This window comes from Balearica regulorum, chromosome 4 (genome assembly GCF_011004875.1).
Source record: "Balearica regulorum gibbericeps isolate bBalReg1 chromosome 4, bBalReg1.pri, whole genome shotgun sequence".
NCBI classification, from domain to species: Eukaryota; Metazoa; Chordata; class Aves; order Gruiformes; family Gruidae; genus Balearica; species Balearica regulorum.
Genome location: NC_046187.1, coordinates 45,923,715 through 45,943,160, shown reverse-complemented (window position 1 = coordinate 45,943,160; position 19,446 = coordinate 45,923,715). Strand labels below are relative to the sequence as shown.

Here is a 19,446-nt window from a genome sequence, read left to right as displayed (position 1 = left end):
TGTCTGTACAGAGTTGAGACTTTGAGCTGCCCTTCACTTCATTTTAACAAATTTCTTCTTTCTTAACTTCATTACTCTTTTTCGAATTAAACCAAAACTGTAGGGAAGAAGTGCCTGGGTGTAAGCCCCAGCTGTTCCTTCACCATGATCTATCTAGTCTAGAAGTTGTTGGAGATTCCTGGCAGGGTTCCCTTCCTCAGAGCTGGGTCTGTAAAGAATGAAGAAATAAAAATGTGGGGGGATATGGGGTGACATGTGCATGTGCACTTCTAGGACGTTCTGTGTTCTTACCTGCCCTTGCTTTTTCCCCTACTCTTATGGATAATTAATTCATGCAGCTGCCCTGTGCTTCTGTCCCCCATACCACTATTGGTTTCAGTAAACAGTTGTCCCTATTTGTATTTTTGTGGCACTCTTACTGATGTTTTGGGATCATGGCAGTGGGGAGCGACTGGACTTCTCTGACATCATATCTGGAATGACAATGGTAGAGTGATGCTCTGCACAGTAAGGCTACATATAGTAGCATGTGCCTTGAGCTTTCCTGCTAAGGCAGGAGGGACAACTCGTCACGCTATCTGTTCAGTGACCTAGCTGTTTCGTGAGTCTTGTGCATATTGGGTCAGCAGAACCAAAGGGAATGGCTCAGTATTGAAGCCTCTTTGTAGAAGTCAGTTGTGATGATTGCAGTGAATGATTACAAGATTGTGCAGAAGGAAGGTGTAGGGCTCTCCTCTCATCAGCCTCACACAAGGGACCTTGCATATCTCAGGTAACTCAGCCGCCGGTCAGGCTAGTGGGAAGGTCCATTGCTTAGGGTGATAGTCCGCTTGTATAGTGTACCATACCTCTTAGTATAGCGGAACTGGCTGTCTGCTCTGGGAAATCTGTATCATGGCTAAGAGACTTCAATTATGGCATTCAAAATCAATAACTTTTAAAAATAATGAGGTGTAAAAATAACAACAGACTGGGATTCTTCTCACTTCCTAAGGTACTTTTTCAGACTTCTAAGGTTCTTTGCTACTCATGTTTCTCTGCAACCCAGTTCAGAAACCTTTTGAAGAAGAGCTGAGGAAAAGCTGAAAAGATTTCAGCTGAAATCCAAAAGTTAGAACTTTCCTTCCTGCCATGGCACTTTCCAAGTGATAGAAACCAGTGAGAAAATTGAAAGCTCAGGTCCTGCCTACCACTTCAATTTAAAAAATATTGTCAAATATGAAAATAAACATGTAGGATTAACCCATTCTGACATATTCTAAATTTGGGATCAGAGATAAGCTTGTCACCATGGGCTCCCACGGAAGTTGGGAGATAAGATTCCTGAGGCTTTGATCAGCTTTGGCTGATCCTGAGCTGTCATTCAGTGATTTATATCCGTGTAATACATAGTCATGGTTACAGTATGTTCCTCCTTTAGTGTGCACAGATCTCTGCTCTGCAGAAAGTAAAGGATTTTAAGCTCTTTTGTAAGATCACAAATCAAGATTAATATCGTGCATAGCATAAATACTGGTTTTTATTTATTTGTCCTCTAGCAGTGACGCACCACTATTATAGGTGGGAGTTCTCCTTCACCAGGACACTTGCTATATCCCATTTCCAGCACTATCCATTTTGAGCTATAGCCATCTTACTTATTTTTGTTCTGTGCATTAGTACTTGCCAGCAGGTGGTCATGAGTACAACAGAAATTCTGTGCAAGCAGTCAGTACTCTGACAGGGGTTTCTTGGTGCTACTGCTGTTGAATTATCAGGAGATTAGAGCAGGAAAACATTTTTAGAAAGCTGTGTTTGATGCCAAGTGGAAACAGAAGACTACCTCCATCAAGAAACCTTTCTTTACTGGGTACCTGATACACTACAACTAGCTAAATATAAATAGCTTTATTAATATTTCTTACTGCTCCAGGCTTTGAGAATAAAATCATTAGCTCTTATGGACCATAGTAGTTTTCATATAATCTGCAGCTCATTTCTGCAGCCATCATCTTTCATTTGTCAGCTCAGAAAAATTGACAAACTCAAACCAGTGTCTGTTATTGACTGCAAAAGCTGCTATTTTCCTGGTAATTATCTTAGTTCATGCCACAAGTCTGAATTTAAATGCATAATTCAAATTCTTTTGAAGTTATATGAGTCTTAGCTGTTTCATTCCTCTGCATTATGCTTGACAAATTTAGGTCCTATTTAACATTTCTAATTATTTTTTTTTATCTTCAATGAAATTATACTTGTCAAGCTATTCCATAAATACATAATTTTGGAGTGAGAATTTACTCATCGAAGCATATTGTCATAGTCACATAAGCAGAGATTATGAGTCAGCTCCCTTCTCCAGTAAATTAAGATTGGACTTTATTTGCCTTGTGATTTTAGAGCCTTTCAGATTCACTTAGTTCACTTCTAAAAAGTAGTTAAAATTCACTTTTTATCTACCAAGTCTAAAAAAAAAACGTTTTTCTGTAAATGATAGCTCACATTTTCACACTAGCATTTATTGGCTCAACCTTTAAGTAAACCATCCACTATCAGAAGATGGGAAATAAAATAATCAGAAGTGGTAATTATGAAAGCACCATAGAAAGAAGAGCTTTGATAAACTAATAGTATAATTAGTAATTGAGAGAGCAATGGAAATTAATGTTTGATAAATTGCACTTTAAAGTCTATCTGGAGTTGCATTTCTTTGCAAAATTGAAGGCAAAACTATTTTCTTAGAAAAAATGATGAATCTCTAAATTTGGAATCAATGTCAGGCTGCTCTGACATTAAGAGACTGAAAAAGAGACTGTTGTTGTTATTATCATCATCATCATCACTATGTAAAATCTAGAAATACAGTATTTTGAACATGGTAAACAGTAGCCACTCCATAAGATGAACTTTATTTGGATAAGAATTGAATTTTATATTTATCTTGAGCTTGAAATGTAGGCTTGTAAAATGCAGAAGTGTTCGAACATTTCTGCAAATAAATGAGGTAGTTGACATGATGAAAAATAATGGAATGGTCAGTTTAGACTAGGATAAACCACAAGACTGTAAAAAACTGTGTTAATCTAGTGTATATATATGTTAATTTTTTTATATATACATATATAAAATATGTAATGGTCAATTATAAACTAGTGATAACTAACATAATTTTTTTATATTTTAAAAAAGTTTTGAAGAAACTTTAACTCAATAAAATGTTTACTTGGCCTCTCTAGTTGGCATATGATTGTAATTGTAAATGCTTGGATATCAATGAGTATTGTTCTCTTGACTAATAAAAGGTTAAACAATGTAAAGGATAATAACCTGAAATGGGGTCAGAGTTCCAGACAATTTTTTGCAGCTGATTTCTGCAAATGAGTCACTAAGGAACTTATCTTGGAAGCCTAGGAAATCCCGCAGACTACACAAATCTAAGACTCCAGCATTCTACTGCCTGCCTGCTGAAATGAATATAACCATTGTATGGAATGATACACTAATGAAATAAAACATCTGTGGGTGTAGTTTCTTCCCATGCTCTAGGCGATTTATGTTTGGTTTATATCTTGAATCATGAGAGTTTATATCCCTCATACATTTTAATACTATCTAACATAACTCTTGCTATTCTTATTCATATAATAGGATAATCTTTTTTTAAGTCCTATTTAGTTCTTGTTTCTAAGATGTCTTTCAGACATGAGTTTATAGGTTAATTATGTATCAAGAAAATATTTCTGTTTATCATTATTATGTGTGTCAATTTTTTTGTTTCTCAGTGTCTTGTGTTATGAAAAAGGGTAAAGACAAGTATTTTACCTAGCCATAAACATTATAAATGTCTGTTATAGCAGTGTGTCATCTTATCTTCATTTTCCCCTAACATGGAAGCATCTAATTGCCTTTGCTGCCTTCCATTATACTATTTCCCCTTCTGTTGTATCCTTTCAGATCCTGGTAACAAGAATACTGAATACAGTATTTAAGAGATGCTGATGGAAATGTCTCATCTTACAGTGTGTCAGAATAGCACAGAAAGCACAGATATCCAGTTTAATTTTATTTTTAATAGTGTTGTTCAGAGAATATTAATTTCACCATATGTCTTGGCCAACAAATCTAATTCTTGGGATTCTTCTCAGGGCTAGGTTTATGTGCAATTGTCCACTAGAGAGCAGGCTGTGACCAACAAACCCATTTTGTTCTTGTCATAAACTGACTTTGAACCCAGGTGCCTTAATGTAAATCGTTAGTACATTAAAGCACTGCACCTTCCAGCTTCAGCTGTGAGTATATATACTGCTATCAAACTTGATGGATATAGCTTGTGAAGCTTAGTGACCTAAGGTGGTGATAATAAAGTATTCTGGAACCTGGATAACATTTTATTCTGTCACTATGGTTTTCTTGCTCTGGTGACATCAACTAATTTGTACTGCTTTACAGGGAATTTCTGTATCCAGCTTTTTAGTCAGATTCTCGGTTTCCTTACACTGCTCCTACTCTTCTCTGTCAGACTGAATTTCTTTCAGAGACAAAATACTGCTCGATATTGATTGCACTGAGCTAGCTAATTTGAGGTTCTCATACTGCAAATCAGCTGAAGCACTGTTTAAAACCTTGAAGAATTTTCTAACGCAAAATGCACAAACAAAATGACCCATATAATATCTCCCAACAAGAATCCTCTGTTTTCTAATCCTTTTAAAAAACATTAAAGTCAATTTAACAGACTCTTTGCATGGAAACATTTTTATCGTAAAAAGTTGTACTAATAAGAATAACCAGTTCTCCTTGTTACTGTCCCTATGGAAGCCACTGGTTTTTTGTAGGAGTAATAAGGAGTTTTTTAGTTTACTTTCCTCTAAATGAAGAATATCACATTTCAGTTCCCTTTTGCTTCCTCAGTTTAAAAAAAAAATAAAGTGCATCTGTTATTTAATTTATCTCTCTAGGCTGCCGTGAAGGCTGGCTTCAAAAGACAATTTTCTTCAGTACTTTGAATCCTAACAATATTCTGTTGTATTTTGAGAAATAAGAATTGGAAATATTTAACTAATGTCTGTCTTCTCTTTCCATACTCTATAGCCCGTCCACCTTTGAATTCCTTAATGATTCCTGCTTCAAAGATCACATCCCGCTCTTTGCCTTCTTTACCTAATCATCTGTTTTCTATAGCACAAAGCTGCTCTGGCTCCATGCTAGAATTCCTCTTTTACCATATACTGTCTGTGCCATCTGAGTCGATACCTTCCTAATGTGAATATGCTTTTATTTATAATGGTTTTAAAGTTACAATAGCATAAAAAATATGGATACAACCTGAAAGATAAAAAATAATCTTAGTAGAAGCAAATGCTCAGCTTGGGTTATTTCAGTCTGAACAAATCATGTTTGTCTGATGTAGACAACTAAAAGCAGAATCTCATAATAGGAAAGTGCCAGCAAATCTTGAAAAGGAATCACACTGCCAACTCTGCTTATGAAATAAATTAGGTTTACTAATGATTATATTTCCCCTCATATCTACAGAGGGAGCACAGAGTTCCTGTTCTTAGACGTTGGGATGTCAAATGTATTTCCTGACAGCTCCAGCTCACTTTTCATTATTGATAAGTTAAAGCAGCATGCCCGTTAGCTGCTCTTCTGTAATTAGTTCAATGAATGTAGGAAACAGCCAGAACTTAGTCGGAAGAGATGAAAAGAAGTCACATAGTATATGATAGCGGCACCTGAGCTCCCTCTGCCCTGCTGCCAAGCTAACACTCAGGATGTTACAAAACGAAGGCTTGGTGCCGCCTGTTTCACAGTTCTCTTGGTGCTACATCCTAGGAATGGAGCAGTTATTACTGAGGAAGGAAAATGTCTTTGGTGCCAGTGGGTATTTGGGGAAATGGGAGTATTGGCAAACTTCAAAGGCAAGTAGGTCAAAGGGATCTCCTCATGCTGAGGTGTGAGATACAGGACAAAAGCAGGGTGATTGGGTCTTTTTATTTTTATTTTTTACCCCAATCCACAGGTTAGCTGAAAGGGCAATTCATCTCTTATTGCAGAATGGATTTAGCGCGTTTACTTAAAACCTTCCATACTAAATCCCATATAAAGATGTAAGAAAATGATTCTGTGTATCAGCTCTTATATGAAGATTTAAGTATTATCACACCATAATAACAAAATCTAAAGATACAGCTAAAATAAATGACAGGAAATTATACATAAAAATAGGAAAACTCTCTATAGAAGAAATCTAAAGCTTATCATACACAAAGAAAAATTTGAAAGGAGCAAGAAGAAACTTGGAGAGAAACTCCACTGAGGTTAAAGGAGACAAGCATAAAAGGAATTTGTATCAGCACAAGAAGGAAAGAAAAAAAAAAAGACTGCAAAGAACAAACTAGTTGCCCAGATATGAAAGGATACATCTATTCAACATTATATGTGTGTAATGGAGGAGTAAAGGTTTCTTTCTTCAGAATGTGTCTGTAGCGATTATAGGTAATGTTACTGTCCAGTTGGAGTTTTTGCAAATTGATACACTGCAACAGATGGTGGGAGTTAGGGAAAGTTTATGGAAGTAATGTGAAAAGCTACTGCATCATGATAGGAAAATCATGCCGAATCAGAGGGGATGGAAATAGAAAATTATCTTCTTAGCTATTAAAAATAGCCTTGAAAAATCAGGGGAAGGTAACAGAAGAAATAGAAAGCTGTGAAGTATGTAGGCAGGTGCTGAGTACAGAAGCAGCATGCCAAGAGTGAAATTTTATACTGAATGCAGAAAATTAATTTCTCACTTCTTATTAGGGAATAGCTGTGATCATGACTACTATGGGTGGGCAAAGAAGGTAATTCATATTTTGGAAGAAAACACTTGAGCTTCCAGAAGACTTGCAGACTGAGACTTTATGTCTCAGGTTACTTTCCAAAGGACAACTTAGCAAGGTTATCTGGGATTTCCAGTCCTGGGTGGAGAAAAGATCATGTGCAATATCTTCTGTTTTTCTAGCACTTGTCTTTGTCCTGTCAATTGTACTAGCTTGCATAAAACAGGGAATTTGGATGCAAGAGCAGGTATAAATGGAAGAAGGAGTTTCAGAAGTAGAGGACTGGTCAGAGACATAGATACAAACATTAAAAAAACAAACAGAGAAAGCATCAGCAAATAACATAGAGAAAGAACAAATCTAGGTGGAGAATATACTGGTATCAAAGAAATGGCGAGGTGATCAGGGTACTGGGAAGATAATATTTGCCTATAATTAGAACCGTCAGTATAAATAAAAGAAGAAAACAGTCAAAATTAGGAAAACAAATATGTTTATAAAAACTTCAGCAGAGATGAAAAATAGCTGTAATGTTAAAAATGGAATAGAAGACTGTTTAAAGAGTATTATTTATATACTCATTTGTGACCCCAGTCAGAATAAAGTGCAAATAAAAGACAGCTCTCAGAGAAAACGCTAATTGCTGTTCACCAAGGTGAGAAGCGGGATTTAGGGAGTCTTTGATTTAGGGAGTTAGTAATCTGTAGAAAATTTTGAGTCTGGAAGACAGAATGTGATACTCAAAATAGTGTCTTAACTTGGACAGGAAGAAAACTTAAATCCAGCACTTGATTCTGGTTTTCAAGAACAGTTGCTATAGAAAGGCAAGGTAATACATAAGCCGTTGAAATCTAAGAGGAAAGAGGAGAGGAGAGGAGAGGAGAGGAGAGGAGAGGAGAGGAGAGGAGAGGAGAGGAGAGGAGAGGAGAGGAGAGGAGAGGAGAGGAGAGGAGAGGAGAGGAGAGGAGAGGAGGGGAGGGGAGGGGAGGGGAGGGGAGGGGAGGGGAGGGGAGGGGAGGGGAGGGGAGGGGAGGGGAGGGGAGGGGAGGGGAGGGGAGGGGAGGGGAGAGGAGAGGAGAGGAGAGGAGAGGAGAGGAGAGGAGAGGAGAGGAGAGGAGAGGAGAGGAGAGGAGAGGAGAGGAGAGGAGAGGAGAGGAGAGGAGAGGAGAGGAGAGGAGAGGAGAGGAGAGGAGAGGAGAGGAGAGGAGAGGAGAGGAGAGGAGAGGAGAGGAGAGGGTTCCATCAATAGGCCTTTGTTCACAGAACAAAGCCTGACATTGCAACAAATGTCATTTGATCAGTGAGGAGGCCACAAATTCATATTCTTGATTAAATTAACTATAGAATTTGAGAACTGTGGCATATACCAGCAGCTGCATTTGTACTTAATATGTTCTCAGTGTGTAAGCAAGTATAGGAGGAAAAGTTTAACTCAAGTAGAAGTTCCTATTTGGAAAAGTATTTGGAAGATGAGACTTGCTTTCTCTGACTATGAAAATTATCCTGTCAGCGAGCAATACTTCTCTGAAAGACAGATAAGAACCAGATGTTAAGATATAAAGACACTGTCATATTTATTTATTTGTCTTTCTCTTCAAATCCAGTAATTAGTTCCTAAAAAATTAATTCTATCAGAGAAAAAGACATCAGCTCATTAGCAATTGCTTTTTACTTTCCTTTAAGTTTTGAGAGTGATTTCAGGGTGGTCTACCAAATTGCATACTCCATATCCTGGCAAATAGCAAACATTACTCTCTGAGTGACAACTTACACATTTGGGGAGAGATCTTGCTTGCCAACAAAGTCAAAAGAGTTTGTTGGCAAGCAGCAAGAAAGTGAGGAGGGAGTCTGAAACCTGGGGGTTGCCCAAACTCAACTTAGGTTGCTTTTATCAACGTTGACAAAAGGTAGATGATGTGAAAATTTCATAAGCAATAAGCTAAAAATATAAGCATCTTGACAGATGGTTATATATTTAGGATGTCTTTCAAACTTGTATCCCTTCTCATTAATAAAAGCATCTAAAATATTTCTAATCATCTCAGATTGTTTATTGACATCTATACAACAAGGTCATGGTAATCCATGCTTGGGACTTTCAGCTAGGAAATGAGGGACAAACAAAAATAACCTATAAAAGACTACCTGAGGCATTCCATGCTTCTTCACCTACATCCTCCTTTTGTGGAATAAAAGAGGAATGTGGAAGGACAGGGCTAGAGTGTCAGATACAAAATTAAAAGAAATTCAGCCTATTGGAGTGCATGCTTGTCTTAACCGGGGCTTTGAGTCAGAGCACTCCAGTTCTGTCACAGAGACCTGAATGGTCCTGAGACAGGTGAAGGGTGCAAATTATCTTTTAGATTGCAGTGTAAGACAGAATTAATGGAGAGGAGGATTCAAACAGCAGATCCAGAGGAGCTGCTGCTTTTGCAAAGCAGACAGCTGCCAGAGAAGTCTTATGGAACCTGTCAGGCAGCAGGACTTTGCCCCACACCTGTAGCGAGTCAAGCTACCTGCCCTCAGTGCAACCCTATGTTTAGACCACAGGATCCTGGTCTAAATCTCACCTAATCCAGGTGTAACTTTCTCTAGATATCTGTAGTCATATAATCTACTTCTGATGTGTGCATGTCCTGCCAGGTACCGCTTCCACAGGACATTGCCAGAAGAGCAGTCACAACTTGGCCACAAGAGTTTTCAGTATAATTCTGAAAAAAAACCAGGAGAAACCCAAAATGTAGCTATGTTTCCAGAAAATGTGTCATTTAGCAACACTATAGGAGTCTAGTAACTCAAATTTCACCAAAAGTTTTCCTTCTCAGGCTGTATATCACTGCTGCATTATTAGAAATGCTGAATGTTGTTGGTCTGATTTTTGAGGAAGAACAAGATAGAAGAGTCAATAACATTTGAAAGATTAAAAGATTATACAGTTGTGGACTTAACAGATGGAGCTATAAGAGTAGTTTCAAATTATCATGGAAACTTATTTGCTAAGCATAACGAAAGCATTTAAGTTTTGCATTTCAAAAATAATATAAATCTTACATAATTTTATAGAAAGTTAAAAACCACACTCCAAAATTTAAAACCTCGTGGCTTACTAATATAAGCAGTTATTTTGCATTGTATATTTTTTTCTTCTATGATAGGAGAGAAGGAGAAGGGAACAAGAATCTTAGTTTGGTTTCTTCTTGAGAAATGGGGATTGTATTATTTTGAATTTTGTTCTGGCTAATTTATAGATATTAGCTGGAAAACATGATAAATTCAGAGGAAGGGAATAGTTTGTAAGAACTCCTAATCAGTGTTCACAGAATAGAAAATCCGTCATTCACCATGTATGAGCATATAAGCTCTGCTTTTTAAAGGTTAGTAGTTGTTACGGTTTGTTCTCACAATCTTAATTATGAAAAATAACAAATTTGGCATCGGTAATTGTAGCACTATTAATTTTAATTCATATTTCAAGAGTGCAGAAACATATTCAGATAGTAGAAAACTTTTTGAACTGAATTATGCTATTTTTTTTCTCCAGATTAATTAAATGAGTGCTCTTTAACTCTCTTCGTGATCAACCATAATCAGGCCTTTCATTTCACCTTCAGGCTTATGCTTTCCTGAGTGATGCTACTTTCATTAAATTTCTTTTCTTTTTCTTGCATTTAAATTGTTCCTTTTCATTCATTAACAAACCGTACATGAACATTTGTTGTCCATATGAAATTGTGGTAATAGAAGACTTGCAAACTGAAATAGCTATATGTTTTCCCACTCTGAGGGCTGGAAAACTTGTCAGTTGAACTGTAACAGGCTGCTTTTGCCAAGTTTTCTGGTTACAACTGAATAGGAGTATCTGTGAAATAAAGTAACATTTTCATACTAGATGGTTTGTCAGTTTCAAAAAGAAAAAAGATAGCTGATACAGCAATCTAAATATGAAAATGTATTAGCAGTGTGTTCCTCTGTTTTCATCACTGCAAGGCTTCTTTTGGCATAGCATCAAGAATAGCTATGAGCATGGCCAGTTCCTTGACTTAGCCGTCTTGCACACATGTTGGTGTACTAATTTACCTGGTGTACTCACTTGTGCACCTGGCCAGCAAGGGGGAACTATAAAGACAGCTTCTCTGAGAGGACTACTGTGTGCCCAGTTTCCCAAAAATGTCCTTTTTCCTAACCCGAAGCATCCTCCTAGATGAAGAGGAAGATTTTTGACCAGGCTGCAGGAAACCATTATCTCAGCCACATCTGGTGACCACGTTCAGATCAATGGTGCAGCACACATGCAAGTGCGAGCTGCACGGCTTGTGCGCACAAATCCCTCTCAGGGATGCTCTCAAAGACAAAGTGTTTTCCTTTTGTCCATCGTTGCTCGCATCGAATTTGTTGCACCTGTCACTGCCTCCAGTGGGAACCGAATCGGACACGTACGGCTGGGTTTGGGCAGTCTTCACCTGATGTCTTGCAGTCCCGTGGAGCAAACATCTGTACCTTTGTGCCATTTGAGTGCTTCCATAAAGGCAGGCCCCTGTGGCAACCAGCCAGCCAGGGTAGGCAGCTCCTCACAGAAGGAGGACAAACACACCATGCCACAAACACACCACAACATTTATTATTATACCACTTATTTTGCACTGTAGTGGGCTGTATATATATATATGTTCAGCTACCTGAGCATCCTGGGAGACTTCTAAAACCTGGCAGCAGCTGGAGGTATTAATATACCATTACTCACTTTCCACATCGATTTCATATCCAGAGAAAAAAAGATTTTTGGACATTTTAATATGTTAATGCCAAATTTTAATAAATAGCATTTACTTCAAGAGCGTGAGCTGGGCGAAAACCTGCATTCTTGTGTCAAAGCATAACGTTTGAAGCGGCATCTGTCAGAAAACTGAAAACGACGCGAACGTGTATTAAAGTAACTTCATTTAAAGTACTGCGGGGGCTCGCCGAAGCCGAGGGGTTAAAGTGGCCTCCCCTAGGTCAGCGACATCAGTTCCCGGGCACTGCAGGTGCATTAAAACGGGCCCGCCGGCCTCCCACCCGCTTGTCGGGGCCCGGGGGCCGTCGGTGTCCCCACGCCCGCCCTCACCCGGGGGCCGCGGCGCGACATGGCGGCGCGGCACCCTCCTGCCCCCCCCCCCCCCCCCCCCCCGCTGCGCTCCTCCCCGCCGTCCGCCCCTTTCCCCGCCCGCTGCCGCTTTGGCGCCAAGCGGCGAAAGAGATCGGGGCCGCGACGGGATGAGCGGCCATCACCCCAGCCGTCACCTTAACGGGTACGCTGCCCGGGCCCGGCCCGCGCATGGGCTCGCCTCCTTGCCGCCGAGGGCTACTCTGAGGGGGCAGCGGCATGGCGGGGCCGCGGGTGCGTGGGGGGGCCCGCGTGATGCCGTTTCCAAGCTTTTCTCGCCCGTCAGCTGGCGGTTCCCGGTTCCACTGGCACCGTGCTCCCTCTCGCACTCCTGACTGACTAAATTTTCTCCCTCCTGGGCCGAGCCGCTCCCGCCTGGGGGGCTTCACCCCTGATGGCGGGGGGCCGGCAGCCACGCCGGCGGGCCCACGGTCCCGCCGGCTGCGGCCTGTGCCACGTGGCCGGCCCCGGCGGGGGGGTGGTGGGGAGCGGCGGCATCCGCCGCGGGCACCGTCCGGCTGCTTTCGAGGAAGCTGGTTTCCTCCGGCAGCCGCGCAGCGGGTTCGGTCTTGGCTGGGGGGCTCTAAGCGGGGCAGGGTGGAACGGGAGAGGCAGCCGGGCGCTTACCCCGCGCCTGGCTGCTGTGGGAAGGCTCCCCGTGGAGGTCAGGCTCCGCGGTGCAAAGGGGCTCCCCGTGCGTGGGGGCGGCCCGGGCGGCGCCGGCTGTGGCCGTGCGGGGGGAAACGCCGCGGGGAGGCGTTTCGTGAAGCCTCTGAAGGCCCTGTCGTGAGGGTATGGCCTGTTCTAGTTATTTTTTGTAATCATGGGGATAGGAAAAAAAGCAGGTAGGATATCTTGTATTATTTCCTGAAATGGAGACCGGCATGAGCAATATGAGGTTTATTAAAGTCAAAGAAGTGATGCTGTAAAAGCGAAATACATTCAATAAAGGTAAATATTCTTGTACTGCTCAGTTCGGGCTCTGTATTTCCACAAAGTGTTTATATTTACAGGCTTGGTGGGTTATCTTTCAGGTTGATTTTTCTCTCTCTCTCTCACAAAACCTTACCTTCCAGTAAGGAATAGGTAATGACCGTATCTCAGTACCTATACGAGGGGAAAGATCACAAGACTCAAGTAAACAAATGCCACGTTCATTTGACATACTAGCAATCATAAACAAAATTATGAGACTAAAAAAAGAAGCTAGTATTGAAAGTCATCAAGAACACATATGCTGTTTAGCTTTTGGGGAACAAAAGCATTGCTGAAAATGTTTTATTTTTATTCTTAATATGTGCTCTACCTCTTTTTGTTACCTTAAATTCTTTGAGTTGAGTGACAAAATATTGGTAGTTGATCTTCAGTAGCATACTTCATACTGGGGAAAAAAACTGCTACAATACAGTAGGGACATAATGCACATGACACCAGAGATAAAAAAACAGGAAAAACTTAAGGAAAAAAAAAAAACTTAAGGAGATAAGGAAACAGGAAAAAGAGGGAGAAGAGAAAAAAGTCTGATACCCACCAGTTCCCCAGTTGTACTATTTTGTTGTGTAGCTGACCATCATAATTGTCCTATGAAAAGATTTGAGGTGATGTGTTCTGTTTTAGGATTCTCAACTAAATTTTTCATTAAGATAGACTTTTTTTTAGTAGCTGAATGAAATTTGTTTTTTCCGATTATGTTACAGCTTACTTGAAGCCTAGATGCATGAAAAAGAACTGAAAAGGGAGGCATTGTCCTCTAATTGCAGAATCCTTTTCTCTATTTTCCTTTGAAATACTGTTTATGCAGACTTTTCTACAGACTGCTAATCGCTCCAGAATTTAAGGATATTTTTTTCCCTTTCTTCCTGAGCAGTGTTATCTTTATGGCTTTCAGTTCCCATTATTTTTATTCGTAAATTCTTATGAGTTATCACAAGGATAAGCCTTATTTGCTTATTTTATAGCTAGCTATAATATTCTGGAGTAGCCTTCATTCATGCAATTCTAGAACTTACAAATGAGCTAAGGAAGATGATCAACTGCCCCAAATCCATCAACTTAATTTTCCTGTGTGTGCTTGACTGCTAGCCAAGGCCTTGGCTTCTGCTCAATCAGAAATTAAGTGTTTTATACCCATTTCACACTCTTGCGTTCCTGTGCACTGACTTGAGGGAATTATCTTGCCAAACACGGTGACGTTAAGTAGAAGTAATTAAATAGGGGATTTTTTATGTTCTTTTTGATCTAAGCCTTCTGCTCATTTTTCAGATATGCTCTTCTCCCTGTGAATTTGGTACTCTGAGGGACCTCCACTTACATACAGTTCTGTATTTATGAGAAAAGTAAATAGTAGCTTTTGTTGTGTTTTGAATAAATAGGGTTGCTAGGGAATAATTTAACAAAAGGAGATCTTATGACCTCTAGTTCAGAGTACTATTGTCTTTCTGGAGCCCTTTCCCCAGAATGTTTTATTCGGTGTAGTTCTGCATTGTGTGTTGTGTACCTCTGCAAAGACATCACTGTGAATGTCACATAGTCAGGAATGTATTAGATCATTTAAAGTCTGGTGGTGTTTTGGATTTTGTAAATCTGCTTTTGTGAGATATTTTAAATAATCACTTGAATTAGCTGAAGCATGTTCTTGGCATTTCAGTTAACCTGTCAAAGTGCAATTTGGCACGGAGAGGTATGAGGGCATATCTTTAATTTCTTCTTCCTGCTGAAGAACACTTTCCTTAGTATGATATAGCCCCAACCCTTTAGTTACAATGATTCAAGCCAGTTTGGGCACTCCCAGAATCACATACTTGATTTGTGTGTTTGCTTTGACAATTGACAGTTCTGGGCACTATTTACAATGTTGTCAAAGTGTGAGTGAGGTGTGCTGGTTACACCAAGAGTGTATGTTTCTCCCTCCGTGGGTTGAAATGATGGCCTTAAAGATGATCCTCATTCATTCCAAGAACAAACCAAAATTGCTAACTTGTAACATGCCATATATGAACTATTCAAATCCAGCAATTTGCCTTTGGTAAACAGCACCCTGTAGGTTTCTAAAGTACGCTTTTAGCATGTGCTGACACTGTCTTCACTCAAATAGCGTAACCTCTTTATGACAAGTTAACTGCAAGCCTCTAATATGTGGGTTTGGTTATAAAAATAATAATTAACAAAATTCTTGTCTTCTAATATTTATTTGTCCTCTGAAGGTGCTGGTACTAGTGTTGCTAGGAGATGTCTTGCTGCTTGCAGCTACCTAGAATGTATTTTCCTGTGTGGCTGTACATTGCTAGAAGGGCATCTCAGTCTTAAGCTGTAGTCCTTGGTAAGAGGAGCCCAAGAAAAGTACTGTGCCCCTTGTATTTTGATAGGCTAATTACTGTATTTGAGATGTTCCGTTGTTTTGGTTTTCAAGTGTAGCAATGATAGGTGAGAGTTTGGGGAAATTTATTTGAATTTGATCTTTTCCTTGAAATTTGCAAAGCTTAAATATGTTGGGGGGCAGGGGGGAGGGAGAGAGTGATGTCTGTCTTTCCTCTCTTTGAGCTGAAAAGCACAGAAATTCCCATGTTGCATCTTACACTGTCTGAGCAGTCTTTCAACCATAAGCAGGCAAGAGAAAATGATGCATCACTTCCCCCTACCTCCCTCCTTCCCTCAAATAAATCCCCCAGTGCAGGGAAAGAAGCAACCTTTTGTGCTACTTTTTTAGATTATATCTAAGGGAGAAGTTCTTGAACCCATCTCCTCTCTGTTTTTAGAGGGCTTTCATAGGACATAATCTCAAGAGAAATTTAGCAGGGGACTATCAGAATGGCCTCAGATTTTTGCTGGTAAGTGTTGCAATGAGAGGCAAACTCATGGCAATAACTGTACAGGCAGAAGCAAATGACTGCACAGGAAGCTACCAAATAGAAATCTAGTGAGCACTTGTCGTAGGCAGAAGTACAAAATAGCTTAGATTAGAGGCTTGCAGTTATTGCAGTCATCATAAAAAAGATTATGTTGTTTGGTTGAAAAGAATGCCAGTACATGATATACCTGAATCTTAAGAAATATAGAAGGTGTTATCTATAAAGGATAAATTGCTCTGTCTTTGAATAGCTCAGTGCTCTGAATAGCTCAGCTGCCTTATCTAAAACTGAAATTTGCAACCTCGCTTGGATGCCTTTCCCCTGAAAGGAAATGTTGCATATATAAGTTCCTGGAAAGCACATAACACTGATGGTTTTACTGTTAAAATATTAGTGAATGTGCCGTCTTCTTAGCCAGATTCTGATCCTGGTTACTTTAAACTTGTGCACCTTAAAAGAATACAATCTGTAATAACTCTAGCTATGTGTTGTTTGCTGATGGCTGGTTTTTTCCATAAACTATAGTTTCGGCAATGAAGCATCCTGCAAAAAACGAGAGGATTATTTGGAATGGCCTGAATATTTTATGGCAGTAGCTTTTTTGTCAGCACAAAGAAGCAAGGATCCAAGTTCTCAGGTAAGAAAGCAACATATAAGAATAACATAACCTAATCTGTATTGCACATCACATCAGATGCACATGTAGCACTTTCAGGGATTTCTTATTAAAAGTTATTTCAGTATATAGCTATTCAATTTTTGATACAGTCAGCACTTTTTGGTACAGGAATTCTCTTATTGGGCCTGACCTGATGTGTATAATTCTGTGTGTACATTTGTGGCTTAGAGTTTCGTAAATCTTCTTTTCATCTGGAGGTTAAAATAACACATGCATTTTCTCTCTTTTTTCCAGTAAATATAGTTACTGTTAGAGGAGGGTAAACTACTGAAAGTTTTAGATTGTAATTTTTTAAGACACAGCATTTTATAACTTCTTTTTCCTCACCTCTAAGAGTATAAAAATTCCTTTTGTTTGTTCTTGGGTTGACTGAAGTTTTCTTCTAGTTTGGTTCCTCCCACAGGTTCCCCTTCCTCCTCTTCCCTGTCTGTCCCTATTCTTTGCTTCTTTCGTGTGCCTCTGTTGAATATTGTTTTGAGGCAATTGATATGTTTTCAGAAACATGCTGTTCTGCAGGACCCAGTCGTCCTGTTAGTCTTCCTTTGTGTGAAAAAGTTCAGGAAGCAAATCCCAGCAAAGCCATGGCGTAAAATGCTTGTTAACAGTCTGCTCAATTACTCGCTGGCTTCTGTACATGATGGCTCTTAGTTCTCCAAAGATTATTCACTTAGGGCTAAATTTTTGTTACCCAAGAGCTGGTTGATAAATTCACACATTATGTGAATTAAAATCAGTATTATTGCCATTTCAATAAATCTAAAATATAGGCAGAAAACATAAAAATGGGACACTTCATCATTCTGTAAGAAAGGTTCCTGTGCAGACTTGAATTGAAGTAATAAAGAGTGGGAGTTAAAGGGTCTGGTATTTTGGTGCACATTTGTGTAAACAAGCCACAAAGGTTTGTGAGCCTGTCTCTGCCTCGGTCAACACTACTGCATTTCTGTTCCATCTTCCATACCTTTTCTTTTGCTGCTGCTGCTTGTACTGCTGCTGGAAAAGTTAGTTTGGGGAGTTGAACTGACAGAAAACTGATGTTTAGTAGGGTTAGTTCTGTCCCGGTTCTGCTCTCTGAACTAGGTTCACTTCATAGTCGGCCAGGGAACAGTGCTGGCAGGCTGGGATGGGGACTGCATGACCAGAGGAGTAGTAGGGTTGCATCTGCCCCAATTTATTTTAAAACTCCACCGGTTAGGTACAATTGTAGCCTTGCTTACTAGATGGTGTGGCTTAATATGACGTGAAGCTTGTGTCTCTTAAATGAAAATCATAGCACTGACTTTTCAGGTCTCATCTTTCTTGTTGATACATCACTTTGCATGCTATTGGTACTATATAAATCTGATTTTACTTAGGTTGGTGCCTGCATTGTAAATTCAGAAAACAAGATTGTTGGAATTGGATACAATGGGATGCCTAATGGCTGCAGCGATGATGCGCTACCCTGGACAAGAACAGCAGCACATAGACTAGACACGAAATATCCTTATGGTAAGGCTTCTTGTGGTTGATGAGTCAGACTTGTCATGTCTGTATATGTGAAAGTTCAGCTGGTAAAATATTGATCAGTTTTTTTCTTGCACTCACCTGATTTTGTTAATGTGCCCATATGTGGCACATCAGGTTAAAAATCACAGCTCTGAAATGAGAACAGTATGAAGGACTGACTTCCTGGTGAAGTATGTTCATAAATGATTAGCCATTTTGGATTGTGAGTGAAAACTTTTAAACTTTTTTAACTGTGTGCTCATTAGCACACAGTTGCAGTGTATGCAGATGATTGCTGCTTCTGCGTGTTCATCTCCACAGAAATTACAGAGAGCATGTATATGCAAAACAAATAATTGGGTCTAAAATACAGGTATTCAAATTGTAAACTCCAGTGGTTGTGGGAAATTCCAGTGTTCAGGTGGTGATGGCATAAGCAATACGTATTATTAAGGAGCTGAATTTTGTTTGTCTTAAAGTATGTGATTACATTCTGTCATTCCAAGTAATTTTTGCCTCATCTGGTGTGCAGTGCGTCTACCCTGCTATGGGTGAGGTGATTGTTTACTTCAGCCTCTGATTTGATTCACATTTACTAAATGGGCAAAAGGAATGAAAAGCAAGGACAGTTTCATGGTAAATGTGGCTGAGTGCTGCTTTGGATCCTTTGTCTTTGCAGCAGCGTAGTTTGGCCTTCTCCAAGCCTGCTTTGAAGGGTCCTCTCTGAATCTTGGTGCACCTATCAAAAGGGCTGTACAGTTACTCCTCTGGGCCAGGCGTGGTTTGCAGGAATCAAGGAGACAACTTGCTGGGCTGCCTCAGGCTTCATGCCATGAGTGTTGTCTGCTGGATGTGGGAATGAAATTGAGAGGTGCCTTGTGGCCCGCAATGGCTGATGTTGGGGGGAAATTGTGGTTAGGACTGATAAGGAGGCAGAGAGTGTATGCTCTCTTAAACCCCCCTTCATCTTTCTGCTTCCACACCTGCTCTGGCTGCTCCTCTGTGGGGTGAGACCAACATAGCAGGAGCCATGGGCACATGAAAAATGGGTATTAGGAGCTCCTTCATCCTGTCCTGCATCTCAGGCCTGTCCTGGGCTCAGGAATGGCGGGGGGAAGAATTACAAAACTGAACAAGTGCTCTGAAAAAATTTCCATTCCCCCTGCATGGGTGGGGGGAAATGAGCACCAGAGTTCAGCTTCTGTGAAGAGATACTGAGTCTTTTCCAGTGTACAGTATTTATCTCTGCTTACTAATTCTATTTTTTACTTGTAACTTCTAACAATTGGTCTGATACAGAAATTAGACTTCCATGAGTTTTGACGTTCCCTGTGTTCACCTAGAGCTCTCTAAAAACCAGCATTACATTTTCTGGTTTCCCATAGCATTGAAGTGAAAGATGATATGCAGTGGCTCAGCACATAATTCATCAGTTTCATATTTGAGTTAAAAACCTGGTACTTTGTCCTTGTTCACTTTACC

The 19,446-nt window shown here is 40.0% G+C and overlaps 1 protein-coding gene across 3 annotated transcripts in view; it reads left to right on the top strand.

Annotated features, from left to right (window-relative positions):
- Positions 1–19,446, top strand: part of DCTD (dCMP deaminase) — a 59,888-nt gene that overhangs the window by 27,357 nt on the left and 13,085 nt on the right. For 2 of the 3 annotated variants that reach the window (XM_075751950.1, XM_075751951.1), the window contains 2 exons: positions 16,323–16,434; positions 17,832–17,967. In XM_075751950.1, the coding sequence (XP_075608065.1) occupies positions 16,323–16,434; positions 17,832–17,967 (248 nt within the window). Of the gene's footprint in view, positions 1–11,976; positions 12,095–16,322; positions 16,435–17,831; positions 17,968–19,446 lie in introns of those variants that run through there. The other variant, XM_075751952.1, reaches the window with a different exon arrangement.